Genomic DNA, 20871 nt, shown 5'->3' with positions numbered 1-20871 from the left:
GATATGGAATTGAATGAAAATTAATCTGTAATTCAAATTATAATTAAGACTGCACCAACGTCTACATACACGCGCAACGATAGATCATTTTGTAATTTGCAAAGCTTACGCAATTAGGAAGAATATTATCATGTATTATCAGTATTCTGACTCCTGCAATGCATTCGCAACTAGTCTGAAACGTGTTCACATCGAAGCATTCAAATAAATATCTCTGTGTCATCTAATGATGTATCGCAAAGTTATCGATAATGTAAAAGCACTGATAGAGTTGTTACGTTATAACGAAGTTACGTAATTAAAAGTTTAAACAGAAATCGATATAAAATTTCTGTATAAAACTTAGTACATATATATGAAACATTGTACAACATACTTGAAACATTCTTAGATGGCGATGCCCTGATAATATCGCGATGAGAGATATGAAATAGAATTGAGATATATATATATATATATATATATATATATATATATATATATATATATACTTTGACACTGTAAGTTTCGCTATGACAGTTTAGCATTTTGTACTACAATAACGTTTAATTTATCTTGTAGTATACGTCTGTAATGCTTTTACAACTTTTATATACGATTGCTTTATTTTAAACATTGACATTTACTCTTTATACTATTTTTCATGACGGAACTTCGTGCTTTTATAAGTATTATATCGAGATTATAAAACACACATATAAAAATAAGCAAAACTTTTAATGCAATTAGTTGTGTAGTATTTACAAAATTTATTACAATTGTGTTCTGTATTCAAAGATTGTCAAAAATTTATAAGTTCAATATGTATAGAAATATAAAAGTTTTTATAAAAAGATGGTTGGCCTTCTTAAATATTGTATATAAAACAGCGTTATTTAAGATAAGGCACAAAAAGTTTGCTTGACAAACGATAAAATAATGCTATAAATTATGTGATTGTCACTTTACTTTAAATATTTATAATATATGATTGATCTTTTTATACATCTAAAGAGAGACTGTCGAGATTTTTCGGAATCGAGAAATATTTCAATCATTTAAAAAAAAAAAATAGTCTCACTACATGATTGAACATTTTCAAGAGATTGCTTATTACAGGCACATTCTTCAATAGTGGTTCATTCACAAACGCATTTTCCCACACATTATAATAAAGGCATACTTGTCATTAGCTTGTCACTATTACATATATATCACTGGATGTTTCGTTCTGCCATGGTCGAATCAATTTTTTTCTGCATATATAAATGATTAAGTCTTTCTTTTCGCTTATAATACTGCGATATCGCTATTGTGACTTGCTGTGACGTTCTACATCTTTGCGTATAAAACGTCTCGTCAATCAGTTTCACATTAATATTATGAATAAAACGTTAAAACCGATGTATGATTACCCCGAACCAGTAAAAACGGTGGCATGTCACGTGTAAGTGTTTCTAGCCACGCCATGTAAAGAGGCGCTGATACAGCACCTTTCCGAGGCATCGGTAGTGTCCTACAAAAAAAAATCAATTATTGAAAACAATATATAATAAAGTGTATAAACAGTATATAATAAAATTCACGACATAAATACTTACATAACGACTAAATTGGCTTCCATGGAATTTTCAAGTAATAATTCGCGCAAACGGAGATGTCTATTGGTCTTTTCTTTCATCGCCATAAGTTCCGAGTCTTTAATAACATCTAAAATGAAAAGATGAAATTGTTACATACACTGACAAGAACCTAACAGCAATCTATTATATAGTTAGTTCTATTTTATTTTATCCTATTCATAGAATAAACTCATAAAGAAATTATTCATACCGTCGTCGGAATTTTTCGAATTGGCTGTTTCCTGAAAGTCAGCTATCAACGAGTCAAAGAACGTCTTTGTACTGGCTTGTGCCGGCTTCGAGATATCCGATATGACTTTCAAGGCGGAATAGTCTATCCGGAATTTCGACAGGAGACTTGCCACACTACAAAAAATTAATATTAATCGAAAGGATTATTCCGCGCGATTATTCCTAGAAGTCATCATCAAAAATGTTTACCTCCTTTGCTCATACTCCAGTTCAGAGTGCTTGTTAGCAAGTGCAAATACTCTCAATTTGCTGTTAGACCAATTACGCCTCGTGCTGATAATATAAGGTAATAAAAGCGTTAAGCCACCGTCATCGTAAAGCCACCATACATCGATAGTACCCTTCTTATGCTTCCGTTGAAACTTGGTTATTACATTAAGTATATTCGTAATTGGTACTATATTTGGTCGATTTTCGCGCTGCTCCTCAGACGGATTGGGATATTCGTTAATTGTTTTCGAACGTCTCGGCGCGGGACTGCCAGGAATCGATATGTCAGACGTGCTGCTAGCTGCAACAATAATTTATCATTAAATGTCGCTATATACATAAAGTATATTAGATACATTAGATATACCTATATAAAAGAACAAGAAAATATAAGCTTTTTTAAAACCTTGACTAAGCTGCGAGAAACTCTGATTGCCCGGTATCGAAGTAGGTGAGAGTCTCCTTGGATCTTCAACATCTCCGACAACCGCACTACAATCCAAGCCTTCCTGAAGCCGAAGAAGCGCCACTGCTATATGCATATCTAGAGCCTTGCTGCAAAGTACAAAAAAGATTACCAAACTAATCTCTCTACGAAATTGCAAGTTAATTAAAATGTTACACACGAGGACTTACTGCATGACGTTGAAGTACATATTCAGATTTTCCCGCAGACAGGTGGCCCAATCTTGCTTGTAACCCATTAGCAGGATATTGGGCCTCATTTTCCCAAGTCCAGCGGCTTGTAGGAGCGAAGTAGCACCGTCTTGGAAATTCGAGTTGTCCACTAGCGAGTAAAACGCCTTGATCTTGTTTGCCCTGAGCCAGGAAGGACAGTTCTGCATCATACTGTTCCGCGTTTTGTATGATATGGGCGTCTAAAACACACGAATACACGATATATTATCTGTCAAATGGGCAAATCAAGTCGATAGGAATGGAAATAGACGATACCTCAATAATATGGCCGCAAATAAATAAACTCTGATGTTTAGTAATATGATGAGCGAAGTCGACGAGGGACGATCTCACGTTAGGCGCGCCAGTAAGAACCAAGAGTTGCGGTCTGTAATTTTTCACGTGCTCTTCCACCCGATCCAATTGCTGTACAGCGGTCAGCGCGTTATTGTAAGTCTGGGCTTGTGTGGTCGAGCCCCAATTTACATCTGTAATATGTTTTCGTAAAGAACACAGCGCGGAAAAAAAACAGTGCTTAAATAAATTTCTGTTGTGCGAAATTACCAGGTTTTCTGTACGAGACTACTAAATACAGTGCTAAAACTGCGCATAATGTTATTAGAGCCGTCCACCATGAGATCAGAAACATCACAGAAACGCAAAGGATAGCACCAGCGAGACTGAGCCACATATTGTAATACTAAAAAAAGAACAGAATATTATTACTAAAATGACATATGAAAGTATAATAACGTCGTAAAAATGTTATATTTTTACGCTAAAATACCTTGAAGGTTGGTCGCCAACCGATTGGCTTAGCCAAGGAAGCATGAAACGTACTGAAATTGATAAGAGTGTAGGCAGCCAAGAAGAAGTTTGAAATTAGCGGCGCGATCGCGTTTAACTCACCTGAAAAAAAATGATGTATGTATTCGTTTCTGAAATAAATTTTTCGGTGAAAATTCGGTATTGTAAAATTACAACTCACCGATCAAAATAAAAGCGACGGCGATAATGAAAGTTAGTAAATAACCGCGAATCGGCTCCTTATCTTTTTCTCCACTAAACCACGAAATTCCCGGATATAATTTGTCAAGGCAGAGAGCTTGAAATACTTTCGGTGCTGAGACCAGCGATGCTAAGGCACTTGAAATCGTCGCCGCGAAGCAGCCGGCATAGATAATAGGTCCAAAACCAGAAACTAATTGGATCACCTACGAATAGTTGACAGTGTCACTTGTCTATTTTGGTTTTTGCGTTTAACATTCCTTAATAATTGATAATTTTATTACCACAGCTCCTTAAATATTAGCAATTATTTATTTCAGTTTAAAAAGTGATTCTTCTTTTCATTTAATTAATATCTTCAGAGATCAGAGAGAGAGAGAGAGTCTTATTTGTGAATTGTATTAATAATTTTATGCACCTCGAAGCTGTTGTGGCTGCCATACTTGCATCCTGCGGTGCAGTTAAAATCGGTCCCGTATACACTCCAACTGCGAGTGACATTTTCGATAACTGTACTGTTTTCAATCTCAGTGTCATTGTCTGCGCCGAGCATTGACAGGGCCAAAAGAGAGCTATTGTACGTCGTCCATAAATCAGTAACGTTGCCGGACGCGTCTCGCATAACGGTACCGCCGACCATAATTGCCATCATTAAGTATGACAACGACGTTAAGAGAATCGCGAGCAGCGTGCCTTTCGGTATGGCTGTTTGCGGATCCTGTCAAATTCAAGATAAGATTTAAAAATGGCACAAAACTTCCGTGTTGACATCACATAAAATACTCGCTGATTTCAGCAATAATCATGATAATTAAAAAACGAATTTTTTTTTATCATTTATCTACAAAAAAACTATTTATCACAGTATAGAAGATAACTTTAATCGAATATGCAAACACTAATGAATAATAAAATAGATGCATAAATTACATCATGAGTCAAGCATTAACTATAAATATCTCCATAGACGAAAGGACTAAATCACCTTCAAGTCACCAGATATATTCGCACCTGCCAGGATACCTGTTGCCGCTGGGAAAAAAATGGCCAAGACTGAAAAGAAATTATGTTTCACGCCTTCGTGGCTTCTATAGTTCGGATATAAATTTTCCTTGAACAGCTTAGCTGTAAATTACAAATAAACGACAAAATTAATAATTATATCTGTTAATTACGATATATTTGTAAGATAGTAATGCCGGAAATACGCGTAAAAAAAATGTTGACGCGACGTTACCGTTGTATCCAATGAATCCTTTAGCCCTCTCCGTCTCGCTCTTGGGGCCCACAAAGGTGCCAATAATGAAATCGCCAATAGCCACAAGGAGAATTATCAGCAACAATATTTGGGCCTTTGCCTCCCATTCCATGCCGATTATAACGATTATCAGAAGTACAACTATTGTTATGCTGCCTGCAAATCCAATGCAAATTTAATTTGTGTCGCACTCGACATGACTTTAGAACGGGGATTAAAAGCGCCATAAAGTTCAATCGAACGCTTATAGACCTATGATCCTGATGTCTGCGGTTGCACAATCGATTATGCAGGCGTCGAAAGGACGGAGGCAGTCCACCAAGCTCTCGCAAAAACCAACTACATACATGGAACAAGCGACAGCATTTGCCAAGGAAAATATAAGACCTATAGATCCGCCGAACTCAGGTCCCAGTGATCTGGAAATCATGTAATAGGTTCCACCTGCGAAAGGAGAAATATACACGTTTTGATTAACCGTGTTGCCATTGCATCGATACAATAATTTGTCGAGACAGTTTCCACATATGCAAATAATTACGAAAATATTTAGTCTAGTATATGTAACATTATCAGTCGTATAAAAAAATCCGATAAGAAGGCGATCGTTGACTTTAATCACCTTTAAACAACGATAAAGAATATATTGCAGTGAGATAATTAAATTGATGTAATTCTCTGTTAGACTTAAATTAAATATGTGAGTTCTCCTCAAATTATAAAAAATAATTTTTTTGTTCATTTTTCCTTTCATTTCCAATATAGTAGATATTTATTATTCCGTTATTTAATGCTTCTTTGATAAGGCCATTCACCTCCTTTGATGAGACCGTTGGTGCTGATCGCCGACATCGACAAGGATGTGATCGTCGTGACTACTGTCGTCGTGAGAATCAGCAAAATAGCCTGGCCTGAAACAATATCGACGACATTAAAATTTCAAGAATCTAATGAATCAAAAAGATGATTCGACGATAAGACACTCACCTATTCCGGTCTGTGCTACGACCCAGGAGAGTCGCAGAAAAAGCATTACCCCCCAGATGTTGAGGAGACATCGCATCAGCACTCCTTGGATCCATCCGAATTTCACTCCTGGCGCCATGGATTTCAGTTGCGGAACAGTTAACGTATGCGAGCCCGAACCCTGAAAATAAATCGTTCGATAAACTGAATGTTCTGAGGACCAATCTTATTCCAGAAATAGTATAGAGATATACAAAGTAAAACGTTGAAAAAGTTAACGCTTATAAATTAAAAGAAATATAAGAGATAATTTTTTGTATCGATTTTGCAATATCAGTAGAAGTTGTTTTCATATATATTCGTTTAATTTTAATTTAATTTTGCTTTAATCGTTATTTAAATCTTGTTTAAATTCAATTGTGATCAGATTTTTATTTAATTCTTATCCGATTTTAATGTAATATTTTCTTGTAATTCCCATTTAATTTCAAAAGAATGCATCATTTATCACATTTTTTATATATCGCATCTGCAATAGTTATCCTATATTTTAGTCTCCTCTTTTCCACATTGCATTGTCCTTTTATTTCTCTGCATATCTATTATTCTACTCTATTCCGCTGCATCGTCAGCAGATCTGCGGATTGCCGTTCCGCGTTCGCGCGCATCGTGAAAACATGTAACTATGCAAGATTTAAAGTTGCTAAAAAAAATAAAAATAAAAATTAACAAAGTCTCTTCAGAAAGAGCTTTCACAAAGCGTTGCAATTTCGTATGCCATCAGAGTCGACTGCTTTTCCATGCACATCGCGTATCGCGTAATCGCGTCTATAAAGGATACGACCGGCTCGTAATTATGCTCCGTGTCGTTGAGATAATGTCTTCATCAATCCGATGGGATAATCGACGTACCGAGAAACTTCAAGGTCAGCTCTCTAAATGAATCCAAACGATTTCTTACAGATGTCGAGGCGGCGGTTACCCGTCTTACCGAGCAGCTGGCCGGTAGGATCCGCGGCGAGCGGATTAGCGCGTAAATTGAGATTCAGAGGCGATTATCGAAGGCATTGAAGGTGACTCCGATCTCGAGGAAGGGTCCGCCACTCGGCCAATGAAGTCTTAACGATTTACGTAACCGAGCCTCGTGTAACCGGCAACGGTACAGCGATGTCTGGTGTCGCGGAACTTTTTGCGAATTGCACGTATAGGATTGCTCAATTAAAAAGAAATTGGAAATATCCCTGAGACATCGTGTCTGAAAAACGTTTAAGTCCTCATCTTCTTGTTTTATAACGTATGTTTAAAAGCACCAACAATCGTTATCGATGATTAATGAATTCCGGACGGAACGAGCTTTGCTGAAACATTTACAGAAGCCTCGGAAACGAATGAGTAATCGAAGAGTTAAATCGAAACTTTTAAAATATCAACGCAAACGTGGTTGCTGTAGAGAATAGATGCTGTAGAGCATCGTTTGTGTATAATAATAATTTACATCATCAGATGAGTGATTAATAACAACGACTGGATCAATTGTTGTCAATTCGATTTTGATTGGATTGCAACTTGTTCTCTTGAAGGCTTATGTAGAACTCTCTCTATCTCAGATTAATCCATTCCGTGATTTTCCATTACATCCTTGAATATCCTTGCATTGAGCTCCGGTATTATTGTGTAAAATTATCCTCGCACATCTCCATAAAATCAACTTCACAATTTTGTCTTTCTACTTCATTTTCTGCATTTTAAATTGCCAAATATCTTAATTCTTTTACTATAAATCGACCCTTCTCTTATTTGAACATCATTATATTACAAAAAATTTATCTTTTTATTCCTATCGTAAAAACTTGTAAAAAATAAAAATATATAACACTTTAAAAAATAGACAAATTTTTAAAAACAGCAATAGTAAAAAAGAGAATCTTCTTATCAATAAATTAAGTCAATATATTTCCACGTGAAAGTTTTAATTACTACATAAATTATCGCAAATAATTATTAGTTATCAAGGTTTCTTGAAAGTTTCTCTTTTCGTGTTTCCAGTAATTTCACAGGAAGCTGCTGTAAATTTAATTACTAATTTTTGCGACCCTTAGAGTACAGTCGATCGAAAATTGCAAAGACTAAACCCGAAACTTTTCAATCAAGCATTTACATGTATATCGTACGTATCGTACGCACACAAGGAGCATAAATGGTTTACGACGGTGGTACGACACAGAGAAAGAATAAAGACCCTCTCTCTATACAGTAAGCCTTCTTTCATGCATTATATGCTCCTCGCGATATGCTCATATCTTCCACTACGATATGCCACGAGCGTATTCAAATAATGTAACACGCTTATCTGTCAGAGGCTCGTGATTTATTCGGAGTACGCTTTTTACTGTGCCCATTGACACTACAAGCATCGAGCTACAAGTGTAAACGTACGATTCAATCGTTCAAGTCGTTCGCAATACTGTGTGTGAGCAACAGAGAATTCTTAAAAAATAAAAAAATATTTGACAGCATAACTTCTATAACTATGTATCCTCTTTATGTTGCATCGATTTTACGTAAAAAAGTTCTAGATTTGTACGGAAATCCTATCACCTCGCGTGATAGATTTAATTTTGATCGACAGCCGATCTGTCAACTACGATCGCGAAATGTAGTCATTGAAACTTTTTGCACTATTCTCATTTAGTAATTATAATTACTTGCAATTCCGGAAATTTTTTATAATAATAGGCATCACGGGATTAAATTGAAATTTTTCTTTTACAATATGCAAACTCAACATAACACACGTCACGCTATCAATATAGTAGTGTATTAAGAATCAATCTCGCATGTAAATAGCGGTAAACGATATTGACATTAAGACAAATCTATATCCCGTTGAGTACAGAACATAGATACAGATCCATTTGGTTCAATTTACATCAGATTCTTATCAAAATATAACGTTTCTTTTTACGGGAAATGTGTCTGCAAATATGTTTGCGAAGGTATTTCTTTATTGTGAATCTGTTAAATTTGTCTCGCTATCTTTTCAAACGTAATCCACACTTAAACCCAGTTTAACAATGGCCTTTAATACTCTAGTGCAGGTAATCAACTTCTCTTATTTGTATCGCATAGAGCTACGATCCAAATAGAAGTAGAAAATCGCTAATTACAGCCAATTAACAACATCAGCCTGACCCGAAAAAATGAGTCACGTGACAAGACATGTGAGAGACATGTCGCTCAATTATTAACAGTCCAGTTACGACGAGAACTCGTGACACATAAATTCGTTTATCTAATTATCGCGATATTTATCAACGTAACACGTGACAAATGGGTCCATTTGATCCTCCAAGTGTCACAATTCTGGATCTTTCGTAGGGATTGATTCCTCGGACGGGAATTACGTCGTCTTAAGCGCGTGCGGCGAGCTGATTGGGGTATTTGTCATCATCTCGAGCGACGGGCTTTAATTGCCCGAGCGAACGTGACGGGTCCTCAGTTTTGACCCAACAGTTATGTACCGCGGCGAGTCACATGTATACTGTATTGCAACGTGTACTCTGTAATCCACGTCTGAAAAACTTCCTCGCTCGCATTAACGAAGCGTGACTAACGGCGCAACATCTGTTGCATAGATAATTCAACTTAACACGTTGAACTCGACATTTTCCATATACTTCTCGCATTGCGTCACAGTGTGTTGTAATGTACACGTATTATTTTATTTATTATCTGTCCATTGCAAGCATATCCGCTATCTGAAATTTTTTCGCTATTTTCGCATATTACGCTAATATTATATTTTTTTTTTTCAGTTATTATTTATAGTACACTCTGAATTACACTTCTGAATATCTTTTTAATGTCTGTTGATATTTTTTCGTTATATTAGAATGCATTTTTTATTAATAAAATATATTGATTTCTTCAATAGATTTCAAAATATATTTCGTAACATTTTAGAGTTCGCGCGTGTACTTAAGTGTTTTCCGATTAGTTTCTTACTGGCACAAGACGGTTCGTTAATATTTATGCCATGCAGAGTGCAAGCCATGGCCTACGTGACGTTTTTTCTGAATTTGTTTAAATACATATATACTTATTCTCCGTGACCTAGTATGTAATCATGTCATTCCTTCACGTAAGCGGTCAATCGTGTAGTTTTATCCCCTTTCTCTTTAGTCGTGAGTCTCTTCTCGTATGAACCATCTAAATAGCTTTTTGTAATCTATAAAATATGACAGTAAAAAAATCCTTTATGTTCATCGTCCTATTTGATTGAATTTATTGTACCGAGCAACCTGTATATTTTTTTTACTAATTGCACGACATGTATAAACCTCTCAAACTTGCAATTGCAAAAGATCGTTAATTATATTTAAAAGACAAAAGTGCAGTGTCTTTTCGGAATTTTAAAAGTAATATGTATGATGGAACCGTATTATTTTTCGCAACAATGCAAATATTTATCGCATGCAAAACATCAGATAGATAAAGGTCTGCATTATTTTTGCCTTGCAAGAATTTTAAAATTGCTGAGCAAATAAAAATTCTTACGGGCATTGCCCAGCGGAAATGGGCAGCATTACCAAACCCGATCGTACGATATACGTTTGTATCTGAAGTATCACAAGGACAATTGGCATTCGCTTCACGCTTGGATAACGTTTTTGGGCGTACCAGACTGATTCATAGCACAAAAAGAATGTTGCGCGTAATGAATCTAACTGAGTCATCTTCTCTACCCGCAATACATCAAAAATGAAATACATGTATGATTGCAATCATTGCTACATCGATGATGACATTCCGAATTAGGACAAGACTCTCCATCCAATTGTAAGTGACGTGAAACTAAACATCCAAATTACATGAAAAAAATTAATAAGTTATTGAGAAACAGAGAAACATAGATTTTAATCATTAATAATTCCATGAATATATGTCACGTAAATAATGCTTGTAAAAAAAATATTATGTCCAATAATAAATTACAAAGAAGATACGTAATTAATACTAAATTAGAGATTAGACTTGTTTAATTTTAGTCATCATTGTGCAATTGCAATTAGTGCAACATCCTTGTGTCGTATATCTGGAACAATACTCCTAAAAATACAAACTACGTGCTCGAAAGTAGTCACTGCAAATATTTGACGTCGCGTTACACCGGTGTTACACCGCTTGATAACGGTGCTCCGTGGCATCGTAAAGTCGTGCCGTTGTCGACGAATCATCACATAAGGCAATAAAAATTCAGTGGTACGTTCCATATTTACGTTCGCGGTATCGCGTTTTCTATTCTCGCTCGAACGGACAGATAAATAAATCGAAGAACTTTTCCGCCTGACTTTTGCCGGGGACGGAATCTCGGCGCCACGCTTGCGTTCAACGGCGAGTTAATTGCACAATTAACAATCTCTGCAATTGTGCGATGATTTACGAATCATTCGAGCGAGCGTAATCAATACCGTGTGTCGACCACCACGCTGGCAAAACAAAGGGGCACGCACGTGCTATCGTATTACGCGCTGTATACTGATCGCTATATAATCCTAGAAAAAGAGCTCAGTGATAACATCAGTGATAGCCGAGGTGATAACAGATAAAACGAAATTTCTATTTACATAGCAAAATTTTTAGTCGTGAACAAACAACAAACATAAATAAGTTTTTATTTCTCTGCAGAAGTCACTTTCTGCAGGGTTTAAAACCGAAATATATTCAAAGAAAAAATTGAAAAACAAATTAATTAAAATAAATTTGTAACTATTACGCATGCAACTTCGTCTTTCTTAAATTATTAATTTAAATAATTTAATAAGGCAGAGATCAAATTTTACTACACGGGAAATCCGATCGTGCTACTAGCGTACGCTTCCTTGGGCTATCTTCTGGAGCATATACATAATAGAAACGCGTGGAGCTATAATCATACGGTGGCAGATACTACACATTACACACAGCCCGCATGTAAGATTCCTGTTTAATTTTAGATATTCATTCTACGCGAGAGAACGGGGCCGTACATAACGAGTGAAAAATTGAGAAGCGGGTGAATGTCAGAATACACGTGACGCATCTCCGCCACGCGAGAACGCGTGTATTATTCAAGGATTTGCTCGACGCGTACCGGCGTACCGGTGTACTGATAAATTTACATTTATCTCGCACCCGTATGCGTGTACATGCGTGTATCTACCTTTTACCGCGGCGGCGCCGCGGCTTAACCCTTCCCACGTAAGGCTTTCTTACATTTGAACATTTCTCTCTTCACGACTGAACTTTATCGTTCCGAGAAGTTCATTATGCAACTCGACACTCGCATCTCTGTCGACCTGGCAGATTTTTATCGTAAACAAAATTATCAATTTTAATCACATTAATGAACGAACAATTATAAACACGACACGCAATACGCGAACTTTCCTCGCGATGTGTCATTCGTTATCGTTATTGAGTTTCGGCTTATCGCCAATGTCCCGTACTTTTCGCTTCATTCTTGTACCGTAATCATGTGAAAGCGTCTCGCAAAATAAAAATTCTAGACCATATAATCATTTTATACTGCAGCGTGTTGTATGACACTCGCAAATGTTTATTTTTTTTTTTGCGTAGAGATAAATTCAATCGAGCGTGTAAACGAATAAGCAAAGTAGCGATTGTATAACATAAACTGTATAATATAAAATTTCGCCCAAAATTTTGTGCCGAGAGGAAAATTCCGGATATCGTACCAAACTTTTCGCACGCCAAAAACATATTGTACCAATGATGAAAGTGTTCGATTCGCGCGGCAACAATGTTGCCTTCGGAGAAGTCATTAAGGCCTCACCTTGTTGAGGAGAGTGGGATTGTGCAACTCATCCAAGGAGGGTCTGTGGGCCGCCTGGATGCTCATGATGTTCCTGTAATTGTCTAGCCTGGGCAGGGCCTCTCTGGTCATATATCTGAGAGACTTCTTGGTCTCCTGCTCGCCCAGAAGACTGGCCCGACCTTCGAGACTGTCGACCCGATTCACGTGGAATCTGGTTCTCCTCAGAGGATTCAACTCCACCGACTCCGAGTCGGTATCGCCGCCGTTTATTCCGTTTTCGTGCGCCATGTCTTTGCTGCTTTTTTACTCGCACTTCTTCCTTTCCTTCTGCTCGCACAGTGACTTATATTAGACACCGCACTGCGATTCGGTAACTCGAGGATCGAGTGGCCGCGTGTACAATGGTCGATCAAACGGCAATCTAATTTCTCTCCGGTTTCCTCTTCGAGAATTTATCGATTCGCCAAGGCGGTCGCCCGATAACATTCGATGCGGTCACCTGTCGACAATCATTATTCAAATGTTATATTTATCCTTTCGTTTTTAGAAAAATTTAGACAACGCTTTTCATCGCACTAACTATTATTATTATGTTAACATATATCGTTGTATTGAATAAAAGACATTTTAAATTATATATAATCGTGTTGTTTTACGAGATATACTTTAATGTAATATCATGTATCTACAAAAAGATTCTGCCTGTTAATTATAAAACATTATGTTAACATTATACTTAACAGTACTAGATAATATTTTAAATTAATAGATTGATTCGATATTATATAATTACGATAGTTAAAAAAACAAAAATAGAATACTATGCCGCAATTAAAGCATACAGCTCATTCGACTTGACATGTTTGATAAGACTTAATCAAATACGCTTGTCTCATATGAAATGCTTGTGTCTATATATATTAATCGTGTCCATATTTGAAATTCCAGCGAAATATCTCGACATGGAAGATATTAAAAGAGTGGACATTTCAACGAATCTAATAATGGACGAGGTATTTCTGAAAAAACATTGAATTTCCAATTTTATCTACAAGACGAGCTCGATCTTCAGATAAATTTTCTTAGAATAGCCTACGCATGAATGTGTCACAATTAAAACCAGAACCAATATCACTGACTATTAATATTCGTATCTAACGACATGTTATTAAAAGTCGATTACTGCTGAAAATTAATGTTTAATACTCGAGCGCTACAGAATAAGCGTACAAACTGTTGCTATCAGCAGCCTGCCCCTAAAAGTAAGAGATTAATTTTTTCCTGAGAAAGATCTTTTCTGAGAAGTCCGAAACAAAAAAGCTTCCCTCAAGGGTTCAAGGTGAGACACAAAGCGGAGACCTTTGGCCTTGTCCACCTCGCAACAATTAAGGAACACCGCGCGTGGGTGTGTCAATTATTATGAAATTATCCTTGCCTCGTCGTTCGCGATTATCTTTGATCCCTGGTGGGTTTAATACACTAATTCATTTAATTACTGAACAAAAAGACCGCGTTTAGTCGTTTTCCGTATCCGTGACACGTCGCCTCGTTCCCACGCGGATGCACGTGTGACAGCGCTTTCCGGCAGACAGACTATCGAATCATTGTCACCGTGGCGATTACGAAGCCGGTAATATCGTCGTCCTTAATCGCGGTACAAGGATCTACGCCGTATGCACTCGCTGCACAAACACGAACCGTTCCTCTGTAATCCCGAATGGGGATACTAATTATATATCTTCAGCGGACCTCGTGATAAATCTTTTCGTTCTTAAAACTACCGAAAGAAAATACGAAAAAACTTGAAAGAGATAATACAATTATAATCATTACATAATTATAGCTAGAAAGATTCTCAATTCTTTCTGTATTTCCACAAGCTCTAGAGTTTAGACAGTGATAAAATTACTGTCGCGTTTTTATATGATTTAAGATAAATTAATACAGTTTTTTATCTTCATACTGGTGAAACGATTAATGCCTTTTATAATGTATGCGATCATCGCGAGGCACGAAGTCGACTGACGTTAATGCGCTACCGATATTCCACGTGTGCGTCAATCGATTAAGCGTTGCGAGCGTGACTAATTAATTCGACGTGACATCTGAATTTAATTCGCGAGGAGTTGACGCGAGCGTCAACGTAATTTCCCTCATTACGTCCTCCGATCGCGCCGATTGTTTGCGCCGCGCCAACGGGCACCAAATCGGCTGCATATGAGTGCCGCGACCATGTCTTAATTATTAGCAGCTAAACAAACGACGCGAGGGCAAACGATCCTCGAATCGCGGGATCGAACTGTTTGACTTCGTCGAACAGCGCCTCCTTATTATCGCTGGCGATCGCGTCGATTTTAAGGCCGTCGTCGCGGCGCCCGCGAGGCGCGAATCAGCCCGAGATTAAATCGTCGGCGGATTGCGTTGAAAGAAAATAAAAAGAAGCAAATCTGAGATGGAAAAGAATACCAATCTTGAGAGAGATAAAAATCTACGGCGCGATGCCCGAAGAGTCCCGCCATTGAATGGTACGGTCGAAATTTTTGAGACAATTTTCCTCTTCGACTTCCGAAATGTGTCCAATAGAAGGGTCCGCTTTCTTAGGGACTTCCAGAAAAGGAGCTCATCTCAATTTCTGCGTCAGATCCGAGAAAAAAAAGAGGGGATTATTATCGAAAATTGAAAGATTGCCAATCAGTTCGTTGATGAAATGATTTTCCCAGTTATTCTTGCGATCTTGGATTACCCGGCGACGAAATATGCTAATCGTCGAATAGATAGCGGCGATTTTCGAATCATTATCATCTAATAGCGCGGCGATGCGCGAAGAATGTTTAATGTCTAATGTCCTCTCGTATTTCTTAGATATTTCTTAGAATTGCTGATTAGTTCCTGATCCTGATTAGTTCCAAGGAGACGTTCACTTAAATCACACAAATTACAAATTACATATGTTTGAAGTCATTCAAAGCCACAGTAAAATAATAATAACAAACTCTTAAATCTAAATCCCGACAAGTTCTTGAAATGAAACGGATGTATGTGCCGTTAATCTTAAATATCCTTGATTAGCGATAATTGTATCGTTTCTTGTAACGTTTCATTAACTTCAGTTTCAACGCATACAAAAAAAAGATATCGTTTAACAATGTTACGTTGACGATCGCTCTCTATTCCGCGTAAAGGGTTTTAATGCGACATAACCGGATATTAACTCCGCCGAGAAGTGGTTTAAACCGGTTCACGCTCGGATTCAAATCCATACTTAATTGACGGGAATCTTTATTAAACCGCCTGCGGATCGCGCCGGGTTTTATTCTGTATCGGGCATCAACCGGCCGCGGCTCGAATTTGAATAAACCAGTTTGCGGTGAACTGACACTGGACGCGTTATTATTCAACCGTAAACCGTTAACCGGTGCTTCAACGCAAGACATAGTAGGCTTTAGGGCCGCAAAAAGATAAGCAAGAAAACGGCAATAAAAAAAAACTGCGAAACGAAAGCGCGTCAATCTGCAGCCTGCAATTTATTTGACGATCGTATCTCGATGACGCCAGCAGGCCCATTTACGTGTAAATCATCGCGTAACAATACAATCTGGACAATGAACATTCCTGGCGCATCCTGATCGAGACTGTCATTCCGTCCATTCCGACAAGACATGATCCAAATCATGCCGATGCCGCGCTAGCTATTCTAAAGAGACCTACAAGTATAAAACAAGTAAAACAATTCCATTTGCCGGTGCAATTGGAATTACAAACTTTCGCATGAATGCGGCCGCGAGCCATGTGGTCCTCGTAGACCACGCCTGCTCTTGTATTTTTTTTCTTTCTTTTTTTTATGGGAGCATTCATCGCTAGCAGCGAAGCGTTGCGAGCATCATCAGCTGGCGTCACCGAAATCCACGGGGAAGATGTTTTCACTGACGAGCCTACCCGTGGCTGTCTATAAATTATTATTTATCGAAACAAATAGATATTTTAATCATCTACACGCGAATTATTACTGTCGCACGATTGTATCATTTCATGCCGGAAAAAAATAAAATATTTTAAGGTTTATATTAGGGCGCAAATTACATGTTCTGTTATAATTTAGGTGTTATTAAATTGGTATGCATTTAATAAATTGAATGCGTTAATAAATTAGTAAATTAATAAATTGAACAAATTAAATTGATTAAAAGCCTCGATATAAAGTTAATCATGTTTCTCAGCTTATAAAAAAGATCCGTGGAAAAATCGAATGCGAACTGTTCCAAGAATGGACACCTGTTCAAAAATATTTTTTCTTGAGATAACCCGTTATTCAAAAGATTAGATTAACACTTTGTCATTGATGGAAGTTAATTCCTAAAAATTAAGCTACGTCAGAGGTTTACAAGTAACCAGAAATTCTAAAAACTTCGAAGAAATGCCGAGGTTCTTTTTTCATAGAAAGAGAGAGAGAGAGAGGTTGAACGTTCCAGAAGCTCGAACTGTAATCTGCTCTATTCTCGGCCAGTGCTACCGCTTTTTGCTTCCTATCCCATCATTTCCCATTAGGTAAGATAAGAATCTTATCCCAACGATTCGACCGCGAAATTCCTAGTAGCGATGGCTTTAAACGCCGACCCTCTCTCTTTCTCTCTGCATATTTCTATCAAATTCAACCAACATGGACCCTACCTAAAACTAATTTGTTATAAATATAAATGATATCTTCAAAAGTTTCCATAAAACTCATTTTCTAAATTTATCCGAGAATGTAAGTAAAAAAAGAAATCGAACCAAATTCTAGTGACGTTAAAAATTCCACCGTGGCCACAATTAGTTAAATATAACTTGGCTAAAAATGTAACTCACACAGTGGTCAATGGTTTACTAAATAAACTCTAAACTCAGATAGCGCTAGTCCGAAGATGGATGAGGCATTAAAAACTGTAAAATTCAGTCGATCAGCTCGTTCTTTGATCTCGTTGCTAACTACCATTTATTTCGAAAGTTTGCAATCGCCGTAGGCAGGCCAGTACCTTGGATTTTGTTTCTACAATCAAAGATCCACGTCTTATGTGTTCTACGTGGCATCGACTTCGCGGCGTCGACTTCGCGGCCTTTCGCTCGATTCTTCGAATTTTGCCTTTATAAACGAAGGTCGAGTGCTCTCCGTCTCGCGAAACGATTTTACGGGCTTTCGCCTTGCTCTTCAGATTTCGCTCTTACGAATCGAAGGTTGTTCCTCGAACCGATTCTACAGTTTGCATATCGTTTCTTCCCTCGGCTCTCGTTTTGTTTTAAGAACAAGGTAAGGTACGAGCGAGATTTACAAAGTGGCTTCATAAAAAAATAAATCTTTAATTTTGACAAGGTCTCGATCTTTCTTTATACAACATATAATAGTTTCAAAATACTGGTGAAGAAAAGCGAGTCAAAGGAAATAAAAAATCTGTTTGAAAAGAACCAACCAATATGAATTTCATCAAATATTCATTGCATCTTGTTGAAGCACATTCTAGATTTTGGAGACCATCCTGCTTATATGTTATCTCATAATTTTTAAATGAAGATTATGATGATAAAAAGAAGTGTAAAGCGTAGAAAGCGAACACTTCGTTCGCTTCTATGGATGAGACAATTAATATATTCTTTCGATCGCGCCAGATAAAAATTGAGAGATTAAACGAGATACACAAGAGACAGGGTAAAACGTCACTTTGCGCGAAATCGCGGAACAGAGGATGTAGAAAAGGCGGACGGCCTTTTAAAAAATCGTCGGCGCGCTTAGCAACGCCGACCGATCGCGAACGGTGCCGCGGCCTTTATTGCGAATGCAAACGTTTCCACACAGGGCCGGTGCAAGGCTAACGGCAAACGATATAGCCGTCTTTTGTGATTGTCTACAAGTATAATAGAAGTGATTCTGTAGACAAAGGATAATCTTGGTTGAGCAAACCGTTTTGTCATCGTCTAATCTCAAATTGATATTTACTACTAATGAAAAACAGGAGTGGAAAAAACAGAAAGTTGCTTAACGGTGAGTCTCAACGAGTAACAGAGAGCGTCTTAAATCATAAATCGGCCCTGTATGCTTCCACGCGTTCGCTCTCGCACGCGACCTGCTCGTTTGGCCGCCCGCCCCGGCGAAATCGAGGGACCGCATTCTCGCCGCGCATTCGACACTAAACGCGGTTGGTCCAGTCCAGACTGGTCCATCCGTCTCCTGTCGCCTCCAAACGTCAGCCGAGCGTAAAATTTCTGGGTAGCAGAAGAGAAATATGTCTTCTGCTAAAAGCGAGAAGTTAAAAAATTGCATATTTATAAGATAAAATTCGAAACCGTAAACCATATTTAGCGTTGAATGCATGGAGAAAAACTCGATCTTTGGCTGTTCACCTTCTCGTTCGCTAAACTCACAATCCTGTAGGCAAGGGATCCTCCCAAACGTCAGAGATTTGCGGCTTCCTCATAACCTCGCACCCTATATATATATATATTTATCTCCAGTATCGTTTTTTCTGTGCTCTATCCAGCTACTGGGCTTTTCGAAACCTCGATCATTGCGCCGAGAACAGTGGGCTACCGAATGAAAGCCTTTCGCTGTTGCCGTCTCTTCAACCGGCACTGACCGCCGACGCCGACCGGCAGGGTCGACACTATAGACACGTGTGCCTCGCGTGTGCGTGTGTATTCGACGTACGTACGTGTGAATCGATGAGTGCGCGTGCACGCCAGACGTCGCGAGTCGCGAGCACGTGCTGCTCGTGTCACTTGCGACTGAACTGTGGGGAGACTCCGCCGTCTCTGCACGTCCGAACCACGCGAAATCCCGATTCTTACTGACGTGACGGGCCGTTGCAGAAATCCCCTTTACCTCGGGCTTCGGGCTTCAGGCTTCGGGCTTCGCGACACTCGCTGACTCGCTCCGATGCGTGAGCAGGGACCGGCAGACCGGCACACGCACCAACGCACCGTCGGCGTCGCCGGTGTGCAGTATTGTATCGCGCGGGCACTGCACCCCTCTTGCAAATTCTGTAACATGTACTCGCTCTTTACACAATCTGTAGATACAGTCCTATCATGTCTGATATCTTCATTGATAATTTGCGTGAAATTGTATAATATTCAAAGTGCTGTATATAGGATTAGACGTTGTACATATATGTGCCAAGAAAACAAACTAGGATAACTTGATTTTTAAAAAGAAAACGTCATTGTTGTCAATCGTCGAAAAATTCATGCGGAATATTATATATATATATATATATATATATATATATATATAAACTATCTCCAAAAATACATTCAAATAATTTCTCGAGTGAATTTCTTATTTGTGTAGAACTTGGTCCAACTGGCAATAATATATATTTCTCATGAATTTCATACTATTATAATCATATTCTACAGATATCCTACAGAGATAAATAAAATTATCATTAATGAGTCAGAACACAACTTGTATAATGTCAGAATTGCATTTCCCAATGTAACTGTTCTTAGATCTCTCGTGAATAATCAGATAAGTCTTAATTGAACGTCATTTATAACGTCACTTAAAATCCTACAGATTCTCAAATGATGACTCGGTACTTAAAGATGTGACACTTACATGTGGTTGTGTGTGGGTTTTCACGACGCATTCGATTTCGCGTTAACCGCGCTACACCACTGTTGTCATGCATGACGCATTTATCCCGAGCATTTGGCACCGATATATCTACATATTGAAGCGTTATTCCACGTGGCTCGCATGTGCCGAACAAAAACCCCTATCACAATTTTAATTCTTACGTTGCAGCTCTGTGAAGCAAAATTTTCTTATATATATGTGTATATATATATAATAATTGTTTGGCATTTAAATTAATAACAATGCTATAAAAAAATTGCCACGATAGTAATGTTATAGAGATAGAGACAGAGAGATAAAAAAAGGAAAAAGAAAGACAGAAATCTTATCAAAGTTCATATGTACGTATATATATGCACGTACAGACATATGTATATTTACATTGATTTTCATTCAAATATGTTAAATTTATGTTATTCGATTGAATTTCTGACGACTTTGCAAAAAAAAACGAAAGAGATAATTTCGTAAA

At 37.8% G+C, this 20871-nt stretch overlaps 1 protein-coding gene across 4 annotated transcripts; it reads right to left on the bottom strand.

Annotated features, from left to right (window-relative positions):
* Positions 1–9: 9 nt before the first annotated feature.
* Ncc69 (sodium chloride cotransporter 69) lies at positions 10–20768 on the bottom strand. 4 transcript variants are annotated; one of them, XM_077414135.1, is made up of 19 exons: positions 20379–20768; positions 19163–19798; positions 12809–13289; positions 5995–6154; positions 5823–5918; positions 5260–5451; positions 4987–5163; positions 4735–4874; positions 4168–4467; positions 3730–3955; positions 3529–3650; positions 3306–3441; positions 3018–3229; positions 2700–2941; positions 2470–2618; positions 2043–2364; positions 1813–1967; positions 1581–1689; positions 10–1495 (listed from the first exon to the last, which is right to left on the bottom strand). In XM_077414135.1, the coding sequence occupies exons 3-19, from the start codon at positions 13076–13078 to the stop codon at positions 1360–1362; spliced, it is 3144 nt and encodes a 1047-aa protein (XP_077270261.1). In that variant the 5' UTR covers positions 13079–13289; positions 19163–19798; positions 20379–20768; the 3' UTR covers positions 10–1359. The 4 variants fall into 4 exon arrangements, with proteins under 4 accessions (XP_077270261.1, XP_077270270.1, XP_077270251.1 ...); XM_077414144.1 differs by having other exon boundaries at positions 19184–19798; XM_077414125.1 differs by having other exon boundaries at positions 19471–19798.
* Positions 20769–20871: the final 103 nt, after the last annotated feature.

The sequence above is a fragment of the Temnothorax americanus genome, unplaced genomic scaffold (assembly GCF_048541705.1).
Source record: "Temnothorax americanus isolate GAGA-0224 unplaced genomic scaffold, ASM4854170v1 Scaffold10, whole genome shotgun sequence".
NCBI lineage: Eukaryota > Metazoa > Arthropoda > Insecta > Hymenoptera > Formicidae > Temnothorax > Temnothorax americanus.
This window is presented reverse-complemented; position numbering and strand designations above follow the sequence as displayed.